Below are 25,001 nucleotides of genomic sequence, written 5' to 3' on the forward strand. Positions count from 1 at the left end.
CTGAATTACACAACACTACGGAAAAGACAACAAAATATGTTCTTAGTTGAGGGCTCAGAAGGCAGAAAACAAAGCAAAACAAAGTTATCTTCTAAATTATATCCTAAAGTTAAATACAACCCTGTCCCTACAGCCCATGAGAGATAAGACCACCTCTGTAGGCCATAATTTCTCTAAAACGAACATCAGAGCTAAGAGAAAGCTGTATAAGGAGAGGTTGCAATGGATTTATGCACTGAGAAAAGCTGCTCATACTTTGCCACAATTATTTAATCTCTGTCTAGTCCTCAGCCTCCAAATCCTCATATTCAACATTAAAATGTTATAATTTTTTTCTTTTTTATAAAAACTAGTTAACTATGAACTAAACACAATCCATGCACACGATTAAGAGAATATAAATGTTTATCTGTACTTATTTGTGTTGACCTTTGACTGTTTTTATTTCTTACTAGTCCAAATGTTTCTCAGAAAAGGAAATAACATGATTTATATTAACCCAGATGGAAAGGAAAGTTCTTTCTATGGTGAAAATATGGTAAACTTTTTTGAATAAGTTGGGTTTGACTGATTTCCCTGATATTTACTTCCACTTAACATTTCATCAGTGGTTTCTGTTTCTGTGTATTTCCTAGTTTGTGCTTAGAAAGTCAGGTTCATGATGCCATTTCACTAGTAAGCAGAATGTGGATTAGCTAGTTTTTCAACAGATGTGAACATCTAACTTGTAAATAGTTTATGTTAACTGAAAAAAAGCTTAACACTGAAACACCTGTCAATCATACACTGGTTGGGAAGCCTGCTATCACCAACTCTAGAAGATGAAGTGGTGGAAAAGTGGAAGAAATTCAAGATCTACAATTAATGGAGTCCAGTCCAACACCACCACTTATACCACTATCGGCACACACATACCACTGAAAACTATGAATTATATCTCTGCTTTGATGATTTACTCCAGTCTATCAGCTATAGAGCTTCAGTTTCACATTTGATAAGACTCTCATAGCACAAATTATATACCACATTATATATCAAAATAGTGCCTAATAAGTTTGGTAAATACTCATTGGTATATTTTCTGCTTATTGGAGGGTATTATTTTTCCCTCTATAAATTAAAAATTTGACCAAAATCAAAGTCAAAACTCTGTGCCCAAATATTCAAGAATTAACAATCTCCTATACAATTAATTAAATTATAAATTGCTTGAGAGCTGAGATTATGTCTGAGGTTTCTTTGTAATTTCCTAATGCCTATTATAACCAATGTAGAGAAAGTGAAGTGCCAGAGAAAGTCGCTCAGTCATATCCGACTCTTTGCGACCCCATGGACTATACATACAGTCTATGGAATTCTCTAGGCCAGAATACTGAAGTGGGTAGCTCCAGGGAGCTACCAGGGATCGAACCCAGGTCTACAGCATTGCAGGCGGATTCTTTACCAGCTGAGCCACAAGAGAAGCCCAAGAATAGTGAAGTGGGTAGCCTATCCTTTCTCCTGTGGATCTTCCTGACACAGGAATCAAACCAGGGTCTCCTACCCTGCAGGTGGATTCTTTACCAACTCAGCTATGAAGGAAGCCCCTTACCATTTTAAGTACTCAATAAAGGCTGTTAGTTGATTTTTCAATGAAGTTACAAATTGACTTCATTGCCTCCTTTTTGGTTTGGGCTAAGAGAAAGAAAAAGAATGAGCAGGGAGGGGAATATAAATTACAAAATCTGGGAAGTTGACATAGATCCTTCGGAAGAACAGAAGAAAAGTGTAGACCTATCATCACTGCTCTGAAATCAAATTCCCTAGAGTTCAACAGGGGGCTTCCCTGATGGTAAAGAATCTGCCTGCAATGCAGGAGACTTGGCTTTAGTCCCTGGGTTGGGAAGATCCTCTAGAGAAGGGCATGGCAACCCACTCCAGTATTCTTGCCGAGAGACTCCCCATGGACAGAGGAGCTTGGTGGGCTACAGTCCATGGGTCTGCAAAGAGTCGGACATGACTGAGCAACTAAGGACACAGAGTTCAACAGAAAGAATTATTTGGCATGCAGATCATTCTGTTTCCTCTTTGATCCTTCTTAAATTCATAAGAAGAAAGCTCCAACAAAAGCAAAGTCCTCAAAGACACATTCCAAAAAACCCCATGATCAGTGCATCAACTGCTAAACATTAGATAGAGCTCTACATGTGATTCACCTATGCAAATACACTCAGAAATTCTTTGAAAAAGAACTCTCATTGCATTTTCATTTTTAAAACAAACAAGAAAATAAATAGTATGAAAATCACTGCTCTAGTGAGACAAGTGCTGTACTCTTATCACTTTCATCAAAGAGCACAAGGGAACACAAAGGAGGAGAAAATTAATAGGAAAAATTATTTGGAATAATGGAGCACAATAGTGGATAGAACAGTGTTTCAGTAATCAAATACTACCTGAAATAAAGGACATCCAGTATCCTTTTGCTCATTTAGAATTTAAAAATGTACCAGACATCTTGTACATTGAATGGAATCACCTGAATTACAAGCAGCTCCTATGGATGAGAGGAGACTCCAAATGTTCCTTTTATCATACTCAAGGGTACTAATATAGCATTTTTATATATGCCACATTTGTGGTCTCCTCCAAATTTGACACGTTTGGTATCCCTTGATTGACTGTAGGTATTTTTCTAACGTAGGGGGAGTTGGGGGAAATTTGTACGTGGTTTATACTTGTGTTCTTCTACTTCAGATTTTGTAAAACAAATGCTTAAATTGAGTTCTCCAAGATAACTCTAAATTTGCTGTCAAGTTGACTAGTTTTTACAATAGAAGCAAAGAAAAGGGATTTTTAAGTCACTGTTAGAAAAAAAAATCTATACATGAATCCAAGAATCAGCTTGAATGAAAACTAGCTGTGCTATAAAAACTAGCTAACAATCAATAGTGTGTGGTATTAAAGAGAATGCTAAAGGATGCAAGCTAGACATTTCATGGCTTTTCAACCACCAGCTAACAAGAGTATTAGAATGTGTGTTTTCCACTTCTCAAGTGCCCTTGTTTCTATTAGAAAAACACTAAAATGAGAGAGTCAGATATGATTTTTAATTGATATATACAAAAGAATACAACAAGTTAGTTAAATCAAGATTGTTTTTTCAAGTGAGAAAAAATTCATGCTAAACAAAAGTCACCCTCCTAGTTCATATAAAACTGGTTCAGATACTACAAAAAACAAACGGCCATCATCCTTTTCCTCTACCCCAGTAATCTTCCCTCCATAGTAATCTTCCTATTCCCAGTAATCCCAGGTAAGGGAGGGATGTAGTTCATCATTCATTCTTTACATCTTTAAGAGTCAGCCCCCCTGCTCTGACTTCAGCTACATGTTATTTATGAATTTTTAGAATAGTATCAGTTGTATTTATGTACAAAATATGCCAAATGATGTAGCAAACAAAAATGGACTGCTGCTGCTACTGCTAAGTCACTTCAGTCATGTCTGACTCTGTGCGACCCCATAGATGGCAGCCCACCAGGCTCCCTCGTCCCTGGGATTCTCCAGGCAAGAACGCTGAAGTGGCTTGCCATTTCCTTCTCCCTTGCATAAAAGTGAAAAGTGAAAGTGAAGTCACTCAGTCATGTCTGACTCTTAGCGACGGACTAGACAGATTCTAACGGAACATAAACTATATATGATTACAGTAAGGGTAGAATCTGAAAGGTTCAAATGTAAACTTAGTGTTAGTTTGGACAGCTTTCCTTCACAGGTATAGTGGGTAAGTTGTACAATACCTACAAGCAACTCCATTAACAGTGCGTAATTCCCCACCAAGTCCCACTTTGTACTGTTACTTGACTTGTTACGATAACGCCCTTCTCCCACATTACCAAGTTCCAAACTCTGCAGGTCCTTCAAGGTAAAGTTGTACCTTTTGTGAAAAACATCCTCAGTTCCTCTTTTACCTGAGTAGACTCCCTCTGAATAACAATGATATGCTCTGCAGTCCCACTTACGAAAGTCCTCACTGGCCATTCCAGTTGTTTCTCCATATGCAGTCATGCAATTTCTGATACGTTTAAGAGGTGGTAACCTTTCTATCCCCAGGTGGATGAGACCAAAGAAGTGTAGAGCCATATGGCTATCCTGTGACCATCAAGGGACCCTGACTTAGCTAAAACTATGAACTGTAGAGAGAAGAACTGGAAAGAACCTGGATCTTTCATGACTAAATGAACCAACCTTTAAGCCTATCTCTGCATCTTTCAGTTATAAAAGTCAGCAAATACACCTATCCTTAATTTGTATTGTCCTGCCAAGGGAAATACCAACAACAATCCAAAGTCCTTATGATTCTAACACTGAAATTTGCTTTACAGGGCCACCTCCATGGGTACATGTGTTGACATTCACTTCATTTTACAGCTAGAGGTCAGTGATATTCATTAGGAATAGATAACAATATTAATTGAATATGTATGTTCAGAGAATTTTGATAATGGCTATTACACACCACTGAAATGCTGTCTAAGCAACAACAAAGACAAAGAAAAGATATGCCTTTCACATTAAAGAACTTCAGAAATGTAATTCAGAGTCTCACAGAAGGAATAATAAAAAAGCATAGTTAACAAATGGGAATAGAAATTGAGTGTCAGTTGTAGCAATTAGAATTTTATAAAAGTTTATTGTGGGTCGGTTGGCTAGAAATTTAGTTGCATCTTTGATTCAGCCAGGTGGAAAAGAAAGGAGATCAAGAATTAGAATCTACTTTATGTCTGAGGAGGCCTTACAAATAGCTAAGAAAGGAAGAGAAGTTAAAGGTAACCATAAAAGGAAAGATATACCCATTTGAATGCAGAGTTCCAAAGAATAGCAGGGAGAGATAAGAAAGCCTTCCTCAGTGATCAGGGCAAAGAAATAGAGGAAAACAATAAAATGGGAAAGACTAGAGACCTCTTCAAGAAAATCAGAGATAACAAGGGAACATTTCATGCAAAGATGGAGCAAAATAAAGGACAGAAATGGTATGAACCCAACAGAAGCAGAAGATATTAAGAAGAGGTGGCAAGAAAACACAGAAGAAATATACAAAAAAAGATCTTCATGACCCAGATAACCACCATAGTGTGATCACTCACCTAGAGCCAGACATCTTGAAATGCAAAGGTAAGTAGGCCTTAGGAAGCATCTCAATGAACAAAGCTAGTGGAGGTGATGGAATTCCAGTTGAGCTATTTCAAATCTTAAAAGATGATGCTGTGAAAGTGCTGCACTCAATTTGCCAGCAAATTTGGAAAACTCACCAGTGGCGACTGGACTGCAAAAGTTCTATTTTCATTCCAATCCCCAAAAAAGGCAATGCCAAAGAACGTTTAAACTACCAAACAATTGCAAATATCTCACATGCAAGCAAAGTAATGCTCAAAATTCTCGAAGCCAGGCTTCAACAGTACCTGAACCGTGAACTTTCAGATGTTCAAGCTGGATTTTGAAAAGGCAGAGGAACCAGAAATCAAATTGCCAACATCCTTCGGATCATCAAAAAAGCAAGACAGTTCCACTTGCTTCTGCTTTACTGAATATGCCATAGCTTTTGACTATGTGGATCACAAACTGTAGAAAATTCTTCAAGGGGTGGGAATACCAGACCACCTTACCTGCCTCCTGAGAAATCTGTATGCAGGTCAAGAAGATACAGTTAGAACTAGACATGGAACAATGGACTGGTTCAAAATTGGGAAAAAGAATATGGCAAGGCTATACACTGTCACCCTGCATATTTAACTTATATGCAGAACACATTATATGAAATGCCAGGCTGGATGAAGCACAAGCTGGAATCAACATGCCGGGAAAAATATCCATAACCTCAGATATGCAGATGATACCACCCTAATGGCAAAAGGCAAAGAAGAACTAAAGAGCCTCTTCATGAAAGTGAAAGAGGAGAGTGATAAACCTGGCTTAAAACTCAACATTCAGAAAACTAAGATCATGGCATCCAGTCCCATCACTTCATGGCAAATAGATGGGGAAACAATGGAAACAGTGAGAGACTTTTATTTGGGGGGGCTCCAATATCACTGTGGTGTTGGAGAAGACTCTTGAGAGTCCCTTGGACTGCAAGGAGATCCAACCGGTCCATTCTGAAGGAGATCAGCCCTGGGATTCCTTTGGAGGGAATGATGCTGAAGCTGAAACTCCAGTACTTTGGCCACCTCATGTGAAGAGTTGACTCATTGGAAAAGACTTTGATGCTGGGAGGGATTTGGGGGCAGGAGGAGAAGAGGATGACAGAGGATGAGATGGCTGGATGGCATCACCGACTCGATGGACGTGAGTCTGAGTGAACTCTGGGAGTTGGTAATGGACAGGGAGGCCTGGCAGGCTGCAATTCATGGGGTCGCAAAGAGTCGGACACGACTGAGCGACTGAACTGAACTGAACTGAATATCACTGCAGATGGTGACTGCAGCCATGAAATTAAAAGATGCTTGCTCCTTGTAAGAAAAGCTATGACCAACCTAGACAGCATATTAAAAAGTAGAGACATTACTTTGCCAACAAAGGTCTGTTTAGTCAAAGCTATTGTGTTTCCAGTAGTCATGTAGGGATGTGAGAGTTGGACTATAAAGAAATCTGAGTGCTGAAGAATTGATGTTTTTGAACTGTGGTGTTGGAGAATACTCTTGAGAGTCCCTTGGACTGCAAGGAGATCCAACCAGACCATCCTAAATCAGTCCTGAATATTCACTGGAAGGACTGATGCTAAAGCTGAAACTCCAATACTTTGGCCACCTGATGCGAAGAGCCGACTTATTAGAAAAGACCCTTATGCTGGGAAAGATTGAAGGCAGGAGAAGGGGACGGTTTGATTGCATCTCCAACTCGATGGATATAAGTTTGAGTAAGCTCCAGGAGTTGGTGATGGACAGGGAGGACTGGCATGGTGCAGTCCACGGGGTCACAAAGAGTTGGACACGACTGAGCAACCAAACTGAACTGAACTGAGCATTCCATTGTGTATATGTACCACATAGCAGAAACCAACACAGCATTGTAAAGCAATTATCTTTCAATTAAAATTTTTTAAAAGAATGAAAATCTATAATATAGCAGACTACAGGTGGTGCTTTTTATCTGAAGATTATAAACACATTTCAATGTGTATCTCACATTTTTTATACTTCTATCTTGTAGAAACACTGAGCAAAACATCTGCTCTTCATTTCATCTCTGTAAAAACTTCTTTGTCAATAAAGATTGTCTTCCACAAACTAAAAATGTTATCATTACTCAAAATGATCTGGAAGCAAAACTAAAATCATGATAAAGTCTATTTCAGCATTTTTTTTTTCTTCCTCTGGCTGTGGGAACACAGAGATCAATACTCTTCAACATGAGAATTCTGCAGTGAAATTTTCATTTGTAACAAACAGCAACCAAAAAGCCTTAAGCATGCCCTGTCACTTTCAGTTTAGGAGAAAATGCACTAATAAACTCTTACCCTTGGGTCATCTTTGACAACAGGCAATACTATGCCAGATCTTATTAAAGACTATTCGTATCACTGCCCCAAAAATTTCCTTTAAAATTACCATCTTTTGTATCCATGTAACAGGATGTCAGCTTTGAAAGTGCCAATGAGAGACAAGACTTGTCACCATAGTTAATTCTCAGCACTATTTTAACACCAGGAGAGCTGACCCCAAAGGGTGTATTTTGTGGTTAGCAATATTTATTTGGTGCTTATTGAACAAGCAAGAGAATTGTTTCATATTAGTTTTCAAATCAAACTGCAAGCAAAGTATCACCTGTAAGTGTTAAATATACATCAAAGTAAAATACACGAAAAAGAAAAAAAAAACAGTGCCCAAACTATCAAAATATATTTCTAAAATGTAAACAGATTCTGGATAGGACATTCACAGCACCATCATGTCTTTACCCAATAAGTACAATATAAAATGTAAAACAAAATATAGGTTAAATGGCAGGAACATCACAAAAAAACAAAAAGGGGAAAAAGGGGAAAAAATATAGCTAAGATTTTCTATGAAATTCAGAGTTTCCTTTTATAATTACTGAAATAATTAGTTACTTCTCAAGTAGCACTCCTAGAATAGCCATAATACAGATTCTCTAAGCAAAGAAAAGCAAGCTCTGATAAAATCTACTTTTCAATTCAGATAAAAAAGGGAGATCTAATAATCCAAAATAAATCTCTTTTAAAATAAACAAGCACTAAATGGCTATCTGAAAGAAGGAAATTTACATTTAAAGGGAGCACCTAGCTAAAGGCTTCAACTCTGCCTTTTTTAACTGTTGACTACATCAGGGGCCACTTCTTCAAAAATTGTTATATTTATAGATCTATAGTTATGCCTCTCTCTGTATATACATATGGGTCTGGACGATCCATATATATATGGGTCAGGATGATACCCTGGAATAGGAAATTGTACCCCACTCCAGTATTCTTGCCTGGAAAATTTCATGGGCGGAGGATCCTGGAAGGCTACAGTCCCTGGTGCCACAAAGACTCAGACACAACTGAGCAACTGAGCAACTGAGCGCGCGCACACACACACACACACACACACACACACACACACACACACACATAAAACGGTAGGTTAGTCAAAAGCACTCTAGTTGCATTATTAAAAGCTACTGTCTCCTTCAGTGGCTGCACATCGTGAATTCACATACAGCCCTGTGAAGATACAGTGAGCATGATGACTCAAAAGCACACCCACCTTCTTGTATCCATAGCATATTAATTACTCTGAAGATTACCCAAGGACACTTTCAGGCTTTTCAAAGGTACCGTCAGGCTCAGGTAAGAAAGATGCAAGCAAAGGGCTCACCAAAAATGAATATACAAACATATATGAATATATGTTAAATTGTTTACCTAAACACTGGAGTTAAATATTACCATATTTTCTTGTTAGTCAATGAACTGGGGCTGTGATTTCATGAACTAAAGCATGTGCTATATAAGGTGACTCTGGAGCTATAAGCAAAGTTTTATTTATAATAGAGTTCTATTCAATTTACAAAGATAAACTTCTCTTTTTTAATGAGCCACAGAATCACTCAAGACAAAAGCATTACAAGCAGCTAATAGCATTATTTAATAATGTTAATGTGAGATAAAGCTTTGGTGGAAAAGAATGAGCCCAGCACCAGGAGTTAAGAAACATGGAATTAAATTCTGGCTTAGCCAGTTATTAGATCTTTGTGGCCTTGGGCAATTATCAAATAGTCTGAATTTCAATTTTCTTCTGAAAGTACTAAAGGTTAAAGTATTAAAATCAAGTAAATCTAACAATGAAATAATACATGTAAAAGACATTTGATGTTAAGCATTATAAAATGTATTAACTTGAATGTGGATTATCTCATTTTCTCCTTCTAGCCTCTAAGCACTGACACTTGCCTTGCTCTCTGCTTGCTGATCCTTCTTTTTCTTACCCCTGACCCTCAAAACTACAATCTTCATCTGAGCATCTTTTTCTCAACTTTCAGATTCTATCTCAAAGAACGTCAATGACAAAGGCCATCCCTGACACCTCTGACAAATCTCAGTCCAGATGAAATGTTTTTGTTAAAATCTGCCAAACTTCTCCTTCAAGAGACTTACATGGTTTATAATTATTTTCATTTGTTATTATAAACAAATGATGCACTCATCAATAGTTGCTTTTCCTCTAAATTTTCACATGGCTGACAGTCTCATTTCTGAAGGATTCCGCTCAGCTGTCATGTTCACAAAGAGGCCTTCAGATCGTCTTAATTAAGCCATCAATCCCCTCATTTTGTATATTTATTTTTATTCATAACACATCCCATGATGTGCTACTACAATTTTATATATGATGTGCCTATTATACCTCAGTGTTAAGCTACATAGGGTAAAGAAAGTGAAGTTTCTCAGTCATGTCCAACTCTTTGTGACCCCATGGACTATAGCCTGCCAGGCTCCTCCATCCATGGAATTTTCCAGGCAAGAATACTGGAGTTGGTTGCCACTTCCTTCTCCAGGGGATCTTCCTGACCCAGGGTTCAAACCTGGGTCTCCTGCATTGTAGGCAGACTCTTTACCATCTGAGACACCAGGGAAGCCCTATATACATAGGGGAGGGTCTTTGTATTTTACTAACCATTGTATCTCCACAACCTAGAAGAGTGAATTATATAGGGACTCAGTCAATTTTCAGTGAATGTAATATACATTGTTCTTGTACTTATACAAGTACTATATTTATACTTACTTATACTATACTTATACAAGTATAAGTACTATACTTGTACTTATACATGCACTTGTACTTGTTTTTCCAGTATTCACTAAAGAAAAGTACCAGTGTATCATAATCCCTCACCAATTCCTCTGGTAGCCTTAAATTGATGGCAAAATAAAGTATTTTATATATGTTTAGCCCTGTTGGAGTATTAAATAGATTCCTTTTGATAAAAATCACTTACTGAAAACCTGACACACTAAATAGCAACAGTCTTAATTTGACCTTAAGATATTTTCAGAACTTTTATAATGATATGGTTTTTGCAGTGATTTGAGATAAAGAGCACTAGATTTAAAAATCAATCCAAATATCTACAAAAGTCACTTTTGTTCTAATGAAGCCATGCAATTTCACGAAGTGAAAGCAATTTTACTTTACCTCTTACAATAAGTTGAGCAAAATTGGACACACCAGAACCTCGTTCTGACTGAGTTACACAGCGATACAAATCCTGATCAGTTTTTGTCACTTCTTGCAACCTAAAGGAAGCAGCAAATCTTCTGTGATTGATGTTCTTAGTCTGAGCCACAGGTATATCTTCACCATTTCGTCTCTGTAAACAAAAACCAATCTTTTATAAAACAGGGTTTTAACATTTCCAGAAATTTAAAGCATCTTGGCAAACAACATCTGTTATAACTTATTATTTGTTAAAATTAGGAGGAAAATATCCATGTAGCCCCACAAATTTTCACTGTTGTCTTTCAATCAGAAAAAGGATGTAAGTTAATATTGGTTTCCCTTGAGGAGTTTAGCACTATAATAGTAATCTCAGTTTTCCATAAAATTTCTATTAGCCCAGAGTATATGAATTAGCAGGACAGATAATGGCTTCTTGGCAAATAATTCACTGCCATCTCCCTTCTCCCAGGCTTTATATATGTAAAGTCTTCTTTTAGCCCTTGTACTGCACTGCATGTGCTTAATAGGTTTGTTCCTTTCAGGAGACTGAGACCATGGTCAATGCATCTCAGTATTCTAAATGCATAGCATGCGATCATGACAGGATGACTATAAAATACTAATGAATAATTTACAGTCAAGCCAAAATCTGTATTCTTTGCAAACTTTTATCTCTTTGGCATTAATGACAGCCAATTTATACCATTTAAAAGAAGTAATCAAAAGAACCTAAAAGTTAAAAGCATATCTGTCAACTTTCAAAATGAACTATTGGAAAACATATTTATAATATCAGGATGCCTCACACAAGACCATAAAGAATGTGGTTGACAAATTCAACTATAATAAAATTGCTAACTTCTATATATTGAAAGATATCATATATAAAGTGAAAAAAGCAAGCCACAAACCATGATAAGATATTTGTCATGAAAATAACCATCAAAGACAAATAGTCAGGTTATGTAAAATTCTTCTATAGTTCAATAAGGAAAAAGATAAATAATCCTGTCAACAAATGGAGAGGCTATAAAGAGAGAAAATGTGTATGTATAATAACCATGAAAAGAGATCCTCAGCCTAATTTAAAAATTCTTTATGTCAAAGATAGCACAAAGGGCAAAGAAAAGCCACAACTATGAAAGATAAATGGCCATGATCCTCATTGTCACGTCTGGTAGGTAAAATGCTAAGTATTCCTGGTATCCTTTTACATTATTTGATGTATCATTTCATCAAATAGTATAAAACAGACCAGTAAAATTACCTATGGAAGGGTAAATGGTTACAGTCATGTTAGAAAATTATTTGCTACTATCTAGTAAAGCTGAAGATGCATAATACATAGAACCTAATAGTTCCATTTCTATATTTGGATCACCCATTCATGTGTGATCACAGATATGTACAGGAATGCTTAACTCAGAATCATTTGTAATAGTTAAGTATGGGAAAGATCCCATAAAATATAGCTGAGTAGTGGATAAATGAACTGAGATTTATCCAATCAGTAAAATTCAACATGGCAGTTAAAGTAAGCAAACTAAAACCAGTACAGTCTTGGTAAATGTAGAACATCTCCTTATATTCCTCTGAAATATATGTTTAAATCTTAGGGAGAAAGTTGTTTAGAAAAATTAAGAGACAAAAAAGCGAAATGTCAGTTTCTATTAAATTAGAGTGGTGGGCATGTTAGTAGTCAATTTTTGCTTTTTTTATAAATGTTTTTGAATGTTTGAAATACTTTGCATTTTTAAACAAGAAAATAATAAAGGAATTAATTACTTTAATAAGTTTTAAAATGTTAAAATCTATTGTATCTTTAACACCCATCTCTGTATCTGAAATGATATATACATGCATATTATCTTGTATATATGCATGTGTCTATATACGCATATATACCTGCAGATAAAAAGTCCCAAATTTGACATTGGCATTTTTCATTCATTGAATGTTTTGTTAATTCTTTGTTCCTAACCCACAAAGAGTAAGAGCAGCTTATACTCACCAGCCCTAAAATATAAATTCATAAAACACAACCTGAATTCTCTTTCTCTATAAATTACATAACAAACAAAAAAAACTTAATGCATGCAAATCTCAACCTGCATTTTTTCAGTTATCACATTATTTAATATTAATTTTCCAACCAGAAGGCAGACCATGACTCAGCACTCATACAGCTACATGGCCTCACCTCATCTCCCCTAATCTACACCTCCAGTGGTGCTCTCCATCTTCCACCACCTTTCTTACTACCATTTATAGTTCTCAGCTCTTCCTTTGGCAAGACCAATCAAGTCCCACTTCCTACTTTGCCTTCTAAATTATCTTACTCATGCACAAACACACTCACATCTTTTAGCACTTTCAGGATGGATTTCAAAATCCATCTTCTTCTGTGATGAGTTTATAAGTATACCCTTAATGTTTTACTCTCAATAATGATTATTTCATCTTTCCATCTTTGTTGTCATTCATCTCACAGTAACACATTCCTCCAAACTTTCCCAAAGGAAGGCACAGTGTCTTCTACTTTATGCTCTATCCCAGTTTCTCACTTGCATAACGCTCTTTCACAATCCCACTCAAACAACCTCTTAACTTCTGGAATTCCCAGCTTCTGCAATGACTTCTAATCAATTATCTACCAGGTCAAATTATCCTCTCCACCGTAGTTCTGTGAATATTCTCATGATCCCAAAATTCACCTAGGCCTCGGCAATGCTCAACAGCCTTCACTACTACCTGGTTCCTGTACTAAAATAGATTTCTCAATCTGAATCACAATTGCTGCTGAGATTTTCTCCTAGTCCTTCAGTCTTTTGCACTGTTAGTGAGAGCTCACTTTCTGACCCTAATTTACTTTATAAGCAGCGATTTCAGAAATTTTCACTAGCCTGGAAGAATTCCAAATTTTTAAAAACTTTCCATTGTTTATGTCCTGCCAATATAGGATCTACTCTATTTCTCTGCAACAGTTACAAGACCACTACTGACTTCTGCTGGAATCAGTCATTTGCTCTTATGAAAAATCTGAATTACCCTAAATGGATACCAATTAACTCTTAGTATTCCTAGATGAGGCCCATAATGACATGAGATATGAAGACAAACAATGTCCTCTCAGCCTCAAGCTCACATTTCATCAACTTAAACATACTCTTCTACCTGCCGTCCCCACTGAAACTGTCATGAATAGGGTCTCAGAAACTCAGAGATTATCATAAAAATGTAACCCGCACATCTACCTTGAATCACTTCTATAATATATTCTGTATCTGCCCTTTTCCCTTTTTGTGTACTGAAATCATCCTGAAGGTAGGGTTTCAAATCTTGCATTTTCTCTTCCACAGCATCATATTATGCAGTATGTTATTATTTTGTGGATAAAGTTCTTTGTTAAAATGTACTAAGTTCATACACATGATATTTTTAAAGATAAGAGTCATGTAAAACTTCCTGAGGCTTTCATAAGTTATTTAGCAAAATATATAATAATCATTAATTAAAATAAGTACTAAAGGGAAGCTACAGAAATATAGAACCTCAAGGACATCTAGAGATCATTTATACAAAGTTCTTTCTGAGCTAAACCACAACTTAGAGATGCTGAGGGCTCTACTTAAGGTGATCCCATCTGGAGATCACTAAGTTGATTACATTGTGTTTGTACATGTTTTTTATTATACTAATAAAGCTATAACATGTGTATGCTTATATAGGATATATACTGTGGATATAATTAATGAGTATAGTACACTTAGATGCTATCTCTCAAAATAACAATAAAATAATTGTAGTCATAATTTCAGATTTTTCTTCAAAAATCACTTAATAAGCCCCTCCATGTCCCTCATGTTATATTAGCTGTTATCCTGATTCTATCACTGTTCTCTATTTCAAATTTTCTGTGATAGTCATTTTCATTTTTAGATTATAGATTATAAAATCAAAATGTGATACATACATAGCCTGTTAGTAGCAGGATTAAAACTCAAAACTAGGTTTAAAGACACAAAATTTAGTAATATTTCCTCTAAAATAAACCAGAGCTGTTTTTACTTCATTTGTATCACAGGTCCAGTCAAATGAGTAGATTATTTGTTGTTAAGTCTTGATCAATGCATTATATCAATGAGAAAATGTAGTCTACTGCACTAGACATTGCTTTATTTACTTTGCTTCAAGTAATGCATTTTATTTACTTCAAGTAATGCATTAAAGTTAAAAGTAGCAGTTTATGACATTTACATTTCAGAATTCAAAAATAATGATAACTTTTTATTTTATAAGCCAAAATAATAGATTTTTGCCTGCCTACAAGGTACCAATTTAGCAGAGTAGGCAGGGCTATGAAAGACAGAAATAAGAAGTAATGGTAATTTTATCTCTATGCAGCAGTGTTTACATATAGTTTTCTGCCTTTATATTCTTCAGCTCTTTATTCTGCTTGGAGATTTTTATGTGATTTCTCCATTGCAAAATCCCCAACTCTGAGAAATACTAAGAAACACAAAATTATATGATCCAAGGATTATAACCTAGCACTTTGCTTTCTTCATTCCTCTTCTCTCCCCACCCCCCACCCCAGATCCTTGTCATGCTTTCTTATTTATTTTGTCTCTAGTATAGGTTGTTGAGACTCATCACTTACCAAGTAACTCTAGGCAAGTCACTGGAATGGCTAACTATTATCACTCCTGTAATTAAGTAAGCTTCATCATGCAGGGTGCATGCAGTATTTGTTTGCCAAGTTCAGTTCCCAGCATAAAGTAGTATAGTGGTAATATTGGTTATTTCCCAGTATTTATTATTGCATTAGCGTTAGGATCACCTGTCAGATTATTACAAATGCAAAGTTTAGAGATCTACTGAATCAAAACCTATATTTTTACAAGATCCACAGGTTATGAATCAAGATATTTCAGCTTGAGACAATTGGTCAAAAACAATCATGGAGGTCCAGTTCCCATGAACAGTTGACAGGTCTAAAAATGGGTGTGATCCTGGCCAATGGAAAATAATAGGAATAAGCCATGTTATTTCCAGAAAGATTTCCTCACTTCTAGAGAAAGCACAGTGGGTCCTCTTCTTTCTCTCAGGGTCATGACTAAAATGATGAGGATGTCACATTAAGGAGAAACACAGAATCAGATTCTTGATTGTGTATCTAAAATGGTGTCAGAAGCTTCTCATCTGAGTCTGCCCACTCTCACCCTGTGGGTGTACTACCATTTAATAAATCCTCACTTTACTCTCTTGAGAAAAATTTTTAAAATTTGAAAATGAAATGATGTCAACAGTTCTTATAGCAACCCCCCCCCCATTTCTGGATTTCCTGTTAATGATATAACACATCTGGTTCTCTGTTACTGTCAGCTTGAAATCCTAAAGGTTAATATGCTATGGTTAAAATATGGAATAGTTTATTTCAGTCTCTCTTTTCAAAACTTGAGGAATAAAATTAATCTGATTTAATTTTAAATTAAATAATGTGGTACTTAGAACACTTGCAGAGATTATTTCACTCTACTGACATGAAGAAAAATTAAATTACATTTATTGCTTTCTTTTTCACTGCCTTTCATAATGATATATGTCTCCTCCATCCTCTTAAGAGCTGGAAAAAGGGCAAGCGATTGTTTTTCTATGTTTTGCATTTAAATTCCTATAGAATAATATTTAGGGGGCTGCATATAATTTGTCAGTAATGGGCTCTTTACAAAAATAATCTCAGTTTAAATTTTCCCACTAAAATTAAGGTTGATGTGAATCAGTGAATCATATAACAATCCAGCCAAGGACTTGAGGGTTCCTTCCTGGGACTTGTCTGCTATATGAATTTTTTTTTTCTTTCTCGTAGATATCATAGAGATAAAGCTATCATCATCATTATTACTGAACAATTAAATCAAAGAATTTTAGAAACATGAAAGAGTATCACAGCAAACAAAATTTAGACATTTATAAATTAAAAAATTAGAAACACTGTTACTATTTTGAGAAAGGCACTCATTTATATCCATTACAAATCATACTGACTTCAATAGATTAAACAATAAGGAAATAATGTTCCTTTAGGAGAAATTACACTAAAATTATAATACTAGGTTCACCACCCATTTACTATATGGCAATGAAAGGACTGAACAAGGTAAACGATATCTGACACAGGAAAAGAGGATGCAAATGTTGAAATTCTAACATAAAGCAGGGTGAAAATGTGCTGGGGGTAGCAAATTACTAGAGCCAAGCTTAATAAAAAATAAAGTCAGTTATTAAACACAAAAATGAATTTTAACCTAAGATGCAAAGGCATCTTTGCAATGTGGGGACAAGGTGATAAACATGAGGAGCCACACAAAGAGGTCATGTGTAAATAGATAGAACTATGGGAGATGACTCCTATGGTCTAGTCTTGAAATGACTATTTATTACCTTCGCAATTTCTCATTTCTTCTCAAGTCTCTGCCTTTTCATCTAAAAATGGGGACATCAGTTTTGTGAAGGTTTATTCAACAGAGATACTGAGAATATTTGGTGAGGTAACTGTGCAAAAGTTCTAACTGCAAATTCTAATAATAGTAATATTGTGAAGATAAAACAATATCTAAGTGAATAATATATTTGATAATTGTGATGCTCTTTTAATGTGTCAACCTGATAAGGCCACAGTCTCAAGTTATTCAGTCAAACACTAACTAACTAGGTGTCTCTACTAAGGTATTTTGTAGATGGGATTAAAGTCCATAACCAACCAGCATTAGGTAAGGGAGAATATCCTAGATAATCTTACTTAAGAGTAGATCAGAGGCCTCTCTGAAATAGAAGAAATTCCACCCATGAATAGCAACTTTAGTATGTGGCTAAATATTGCAGTTTGCCCTCTCCAAGTGCTTGACTTACAGACTTTAACTTGCCTATCCAGGTTCCACAATCACATAAACAAATTCCTTGCAACAATAAAGCTATCAAAGACTACTAAAGGCATATCAAAAGGACTCAGGAGCCAACCACCAGCAAAAAGTGGTATGATTTGAGTTTAAAAAACAGTATTAACTGCAGTGAATTGAAGTCCATTAAATATGTATAAATCCATGAGTTCATGATAATAAAGAAAAAAGAAGAATCTGTCATCTTTTGATAATGATAGAAACCAACCAATTATACTAAAAACCAATAATTAAAGAAAGAGTGGAGAAGCTACCATCCCTTTCTTTAAATGAACTGTGTCACTGCGTAGTCAAATAGTAGATGATGAGAAGCATGTCTTCATTAATTAAGCAAAACACAAAAGAAATAATAAAACCAGAATATGAATATAGGCATTAAGCACCAATTGGTATGAGGATTAAAAAAAAAGAAATGAGATGTTTTGTGCCTCTGGTAATCACACTATGCACCACCTCTAGCATTGCCAGAGGATCAAACCTGAATCTAGATCTGGCTGCCAATTTTCAGGAAATTCAAAGGAACATGAACTGAAGAGGACATTTGTATGCAATCAGTAAAATGCAGACTGTGTGAAAACTGCAAGTCAAAGGGCCTGGGCTCCTCAACAGATAAATTGTGAGGGGAAAAAAACGGCACAGGAAAAACACAGAGACTGACAGGACTTTAAAAGATATATTTTTAAAAATAGACAAGACTAATCTATAGTGTCTAAGGAGAGTATATATATTTCATATACTTCATATATATATTTCACATATATGTATATATATATGACAAAAACCATAAGAAAAACAAAGGCTAAAAGTCATGATAATTATTATTTATAGGGGTAGGGAGATGACTCAGTTGTGTCTGAGATGGAGAACTTGAAAAGAGCCTCTAGGATGGCTGGTAGTCTTTTTCATGATCTGTGAGGTGGGTATCTTATAAAAATTCATTGAGTCATAGTTTTTCACTCTTTGTGAGGTTTTCTCTATGTTTTATTCTAAAATAAAATAATTTTATAAATATTACATATTTAAATCAGACTGCTTTTCATTAAGAAGAAAGCCAGCCCACTGCCAGAGCCCCCATATTGTAACACTGGTCACAGAGCTCAGTTAAAAGTTATAAAGTGCTTGACATGACACATCTGAAAAACACACTGAAACGGCATTTCTGCAAACAGTAGAACAGCGTATTACTCTTGTACAGAAAAAGTAGTCAATTGTTATTTATAGATATTAATAAGAAGAAATCCGTGAGTTTCTACACTGCCAGGCTTTTACAGATATGTTCGAGGAATAAAGAAAACAAACAATATTCCACACATTATTCATTTATAGTCAATTACGTCATCTGCAGACAACAAATTCAGAGTTTATGAATAATCAAAGAAAGAAAAGAATGCATTCTATCTTTGAGGCATTGAACTTTTTATGGTAGAAAGCCACACAAAGCCAACCAAAATGACCTCAGGAATATTTAGCAATTCTACAAATTAAATATGATTATACTTTCTGATGGTCTTTGTTACATACATATATACACCCGAAATGGAAAGGGTAAAAGATAAATATAATCCATGATGTTGGTCAGTGATTTTACTTCAAGACCAATGATTATAATTCTTTACATGAAGTCAAGAAGGAAGATATAATGCCATGAACTCAAATAAAGCAATGTCCTGAGGAAAAGCAGGACTGACAAGAGTCATAGCTATTAGCTACAAAATAGAACATGGTCTTTTAAGTGGAGTAGAATTAATTGTAAATCAAATTGGAGAAGGAAATGGCAACCCACTCCAGTATTCTTGCCTGGAGAACTTCATGGACAGAGGAGCCTAGCAGGGTACAGTCCATGGGGTTGCAAAGAGTCAGACATGACTGAGTGACTAACACTTCACTTCAATACTTAAATACGATAAACAGAGAAAATTAGAATTAAGCAGCAGGCTAATGATCATCTATCAGTTTACAAGGAGTCAGGAAAGTATAATAGACATGTATGATACTCTTCTCTGATGCTAGTCCTGCTCTGTGAGCCACAGGATACAGAAGGCAAGGTGGATAGCACCAACAGCCTTTTCTTAGATGAACTCTCCTAAATAAAATCAGGAACACCCAGAGATTTAATTTAGCCACAAGTTTCAAACTGTCTTGGTAAGCTTTTTTAAGGCTAGAAAGAGTAAAAAGGAATGAAAACATTTCCCCATTTTTCACTTCTATTTAGGAAAACTCACATGCAATTATCAAGGTAGAAGGGGAAATAAGTAAATGATTGGGTTGAACAGGAAAATTAATTCCCAGAGAGAAAATGAGAAAACAGATTCACAGACTGTCAAAAATAAATGCTTAAGGCAATTTAAAAACCTTTATTACTCTATAGTATTCTAGTAATCTGTCTTTATTATTTCACTCACATCCTCTCAAACTCTTTCACCTGGTATCAACCTGATCCAAACTCAACAGTCTTCTTTCATTGGCCCCTCTTCTTCCCTCCTCACATTTTTTTCAAAATTCAATGGCACAGCCCAATCCTAGGCTCTCACTACGTGATGTCTGTACTGTCAGCAGTAGTTTCTTTCTTGCTTTTGTCCCCTCGTCCCATCTCTTCCATAAACTATATTTACCTCTACTTCCCATTGTGAACCTTCCACTGAAAGAAGATTCACCTCTTGATGTTTCCACCCAATACACACACACACACACACACACACACACCAAACTGCAGTGATGAGCATGCCCACTTAATCCTTGCTTATCCATGTCCTGTATGTCTTTCAATGTGTGTGTGCTCAGTTGCTCAGTCCTGTTTCCAATCCCATTGACTGTAACCTGCCAGGCTCCTCTGTCCATAAGATTTTCCAGACAAGAAGACTAGAATGGGTTGCCATTTCCCCCTCCAGGGATCTTCCTGACACAGGGATTGAAACTGCATCTCCTGCACTTGCCCTTTAAAGACTCAATGAAATTTTCCTTAACGATTTCATTAAACTTACTCCAATCTTTGGAGTGCTCTCTCAACTTTGAAATAGCACAGGACTGATTCCATATGATCTCTTACTCAGTTATACCAGTATCTCTCAGGGCTGAAAGGATCTTAATAAAGTATTCAGGCTCATGCTTAAATGTCCTCGACATCTCTAGCAAATGCTTATCCAGATTATGCTTGGCTACTTTCACTAATTGTTAATTTTACTACCTCTAGAGTAGCTCATTCTAGGTTTCAACAGCCCTGCAATTACAAAGGTTTTCCTTATAATCAGCTTATATATCTCACCAAATAGCTTGAAACCACTGGTTATTACTGTACTTTAGTATCTATAAAGAAAAACAAATTAAATGCCTCTTCTGTGTCCCCAATATTCTACTATTTGAAGAAATGTATCCAGTCTCCCAAAAGTCTCAAGATAACAATGTACCTTTAGCAATTCTGACATAATTTCTCTGATTTTACTAATGGTTCTGGTAATTATATACTGCTTTTTGTTATTCTTTCAGTTATGTGTCAGCCTCAGGGCCAATAATCCATAAAATGTTAGAACCTTCACCAAGATAATGTCAGAACTATCACCAAATCCAGACATTAGTACAATTTCACCATATTTCATTCCTTTCTCCCCCTATCCCCATGGTACCCTATGTGAATTAATCACATGTTAAATATTTAATCAGTTTGGCTTTGAAATAGTCCTCTCAAATTCCTTCTCCATTAATTGCCCACTATAAACTGTATGTTTCTAGGAACAGATTAATTTCTTCCAAGATTTTCCATTTATTATGACAAATGAAAAATGACCAGATTTTTTTCTCAGAAAGAAATAGTTTCAGGGATAGTAAAATTCCATGTGTAAATTAAGCATGATACAGGCACTTTATATCACAGTATAAATAGACATATATTTATACTATAAGAAAATATTATAGCATGGCAGTATCAAGAAGAGCTTTATAAGCAACAACCAGTTGGCATTTGAAACATCATGTTGATATATTTCACCAGATAAAATTTCTGTACTTTCAAATTATTCATTTTTTTAAATCACGCTTCTGATTTCCAGTGCTATGTGACGATGTTCACATGTCACATAGGAACAAGACTACATTTGCCTGGACAGATAAAACACTATGTGGCCAGAAGTTTCACAGCAACCATTTTCAATGAACCTCAGCTGACAACAGTTGGTACTGCAAAAGGTCAGCCCCTCACTGGTTGTTTTTTAGAGCAATTTGCATCTCATTGTACTAATTCTACTCTCAATCTATTGCTTAAATTATCCATTGCTGCAGAAGGAATGACATTTCCTTTGGCTGAGAAACTAGCTGTATCACACTACATCAGCAGTGATGAGCCTCACCAAGGGTAAAGAGATGGCTGGCTTTCCTGTTTTGGCAGGCCCACTCAGAAGGCACACTGCCAGCACCTGGGGAGATTACTGACAGATTGGCCCAACTGCCACTGCTTTCATGGCAGTCTGCATAGGATTACCAGTCACACGTTAAACAGCCCCATTTCAGTTCACCAAAACAAATGGTGCCACCAAATCTCCCCACACAATTCCCTGCTTTCAGTAACTTTGCTGGTGAATTTTCTCTGTCCAACAAAATGATGCATGCCCACCAAGCTCTGTAATGATGGATGGAGTCATTAGCATTTTAGTTTCTACACTGAACCTGAGGCCAAAGCATATGGCCTGACAGATGTTCCAGCAATGGGCTCTATTTGATTTGCCATGTAGGTGTCCATTTACACTGGACTCTCACGAAAGAATACTAATTTATAAGTTACAGCTCAACCCCTGTTTCAACTCTTTCACATCCTTGAATGTTATAATATGTTCTGATAACAGAACACTCAGAACATGCTTTAGTCTATACTTTGGTTTACAGTGACAATTAAAAATTACCTTTGAACCTAATCAAATGGTTTCAGACAAAATGGACACAAATGGAGGTAAGGTTTGTAGGCTATTGCCATCCACGGCTTGATTATTAGAGAAAATGTTTCATATACTCACTTTTTCCTCATTCATGGCTTATTAAGGTAAACTACATACAGTGAACTGGTTAAACTTTAAGTTTTGACAAATGTATATGTACCCATAGACACAAAACGCCAACAAAGCTATATGACACTTACATTACCTCGAAAAGTTTTCCTGCTCATTTCCAGCTGATTCTCACCCTCTACAGTCAAATACTGTTCTGACTTCTATCATGATAGATCAACATCGTCTATTCTGGAACTTAATATAAATAAAGACATACACGACATGCAGTTTTGTGTGTCTCTTGTCTTTCTGAAAACATAACGTTGCTCAGCTTCATATATACTGGTGCAAATGTCGGTGGTGCACTCTTTCTCATTGATGAGTAGCATGAATGAACCACAAATTGTTAATTCATTCTCCAGTTAATGAACATTTGGGTTCTTCACATTACTGGTTATATAATGAATAAAGCTGTTATACATGTTTTTCCACAAATCTTTTTGTGAACATGTGCTTTTATTTCTCTTATGTAAATACTTGGAACTACTGTTTTATGTTATTATTTCCTTACATATTCACTTTTTCCTGCCACCACTTTATCCATTATCCATGTTATTGGATTGCAATAAAATAAAAAGGACATGACTATAATTTTTAACCCATGAAAATATATAACCTATTTTTGTATCTTTCCTGTGAAAAAATTATCTGATGCTTCTCAGGAATATAACCATCCATTTTTATTATTTTATTTTATTTTATTGTACATTAAAATTTCACTTGTGATCTTGTTTCTCATAATCTGGACTTTACCATAAGCCTTTAGTGACGATCCACAAATTCTTTACCACTTGGGGTTTCTCAGGAACACAAAATAGGCATAGTTCTAAAACTTGTTGCACACATTAAAAACAGCTATTGCTATTCATATGGGAAAAATTGCAAGTTATAAGCTGTAAAGAAAGTGGTGTTCATATTTAGAATGAAAGCAACTTCACTGAGCTTTACAAAAGAAATTTGAAAGTTCTCTAGGAGCAACTAAAGATTTTCTCCTAATTCCCTTATCCAACATCACTGAACTGCATAACATACTTTTTAAAATGATGTTCCATAAAGCCTCATGATTTCACCAGATTTATAGCTTGCTGACACTCAGTGGACTTTTAAAAACATTCATCCATATTGTTTCATACATCAGTAGTTCAGTCAGCATGTACAAGGAGGTTAATTTGGCTTATATATCTTGTCATTGTTTTCTAAATTGCTGGAGTGAATGACCTACTTCTAAGACTAATTTTATACTGAGACCCTGCAGGAAAGAACCTCATTAAAGACACAGCAAAACTACTATGATATGCCTTATGGATTATCCCAGATTATCTCAGGTAACTCATTGCATCTGCTTTTTTATAGTCCATTTTTTACCTAATTGGTATGTTGTTTTAAACAATAAAATGACTGAAATAGCAATTGTAAGCTAAAAATAATTTTAAAAATAAAAATAAAATATGAGATATACGGGAATTAAAAAATGGAGAGAAGTTATTATCTAAATGTATTTGTATACATAAGTGAAAGTGAAAGTGAAGTTGCTCAGTCGTGTAAGACTCTTTGCGACCCCATGGACTGTAGCCTCCCAGGTTCCTCCGTCAATGGAATTTTCCAGGCAAGAATACTGGAGTGGGTTGCCATTTCCTTCTCCAGGAGATCTTCCCGACCTAGGGATTGAACCTAGGTCTCCTGCATTGCAGGCAGATGGCCGTCCATGGAATTTTCCAGGCAAGAATACTGGAGTGGCTCGCCATTTCCTTCTCCAGGAGATCTTCCTGACCCAGGGATTGAATCCAGGCCTCCTGCATCGTAGGCAGACACATTACCATCTGAGCCACCAAGGGAAGTCCTTGTATACAAAAAACTAAAAATGTCATATCAATGCTATCACCTCCCAGAGCCACCATGGTCGGAGTTCTCTTTGACTGCAATGGAAAGAGAAAAGAGAAACGAGGAGTGTTTGTAAATTATCACTTGACTTCCTCATAGAGTTACGGTGGCCTTCTGAACTCAGAATCAGATTTGGAGTTCTTGAAAGGCACAACCAATCTGGTAACATGGACCACAGCCCTGTCTAACTCAATGAAAACTATGAGCCATGCCGTGTAGGGCCACCCAAGATGGATGGGTCATGGTGGAGAGTTCTGACAAAACATGGTCCACTGGAGAAGGGAATGGCAAACCACTTCAGTATTCTTGCCGTAAGAACCTCATGAACAGTATGGAAAAGCAAAAAGATAGGACATTGAAAGATGAACTCCCCAGGTCAGTAGGTGCCCAATATGCTATTGGATATCAGTGGAGAAATAACTCCA

The 25,001-nt window shown here is 36.0% G+C and overlaps 1 protein-coding gene across 5 annotated transcripts in view; it reads right to left on the bottom strand.

Moving 5' to 3' along the window:
* Positions 1 to 25,001, bottom strand: part of PTPRK (protein tyrosine phosphatase receptor type K) — a 598,135-nt gene that overhangs the window by 252,544 nt on the left and 320,590 nt on the right. For all 5 annotated transcript variants that reach the window (XM_040238871.1, XM_040238869.1, XM_040238870.1 and 2 more), the window contains exon 6: positions 10,680 to 10,854. In XM_040238871.1, coding sequence (XP_040094805.1) covers positions 10,680 to 10,854 — 175 coding nt within the window. The remainder of the gene's footprint in view (positions 1 to 10,679; positions 10,855 to 25,001) is intronic.

The sequence above is a fragment of the Oryx dammah genome, unplaced genomic scaffold, assembly GCF_014754425.2.
Source record: "Oryx dammah isolate SB20612 unplaced genomic scaffold, SCBI_Odam_1.1 HiC_scaffold_4, whole genome shotgun sequence".
NCBI classification, from domain to species: Eukaryota; Metazoa; Chordata; class Mammalia; order Artiodactyla; family Bovidae; genus Oryx; species Oryx dammah.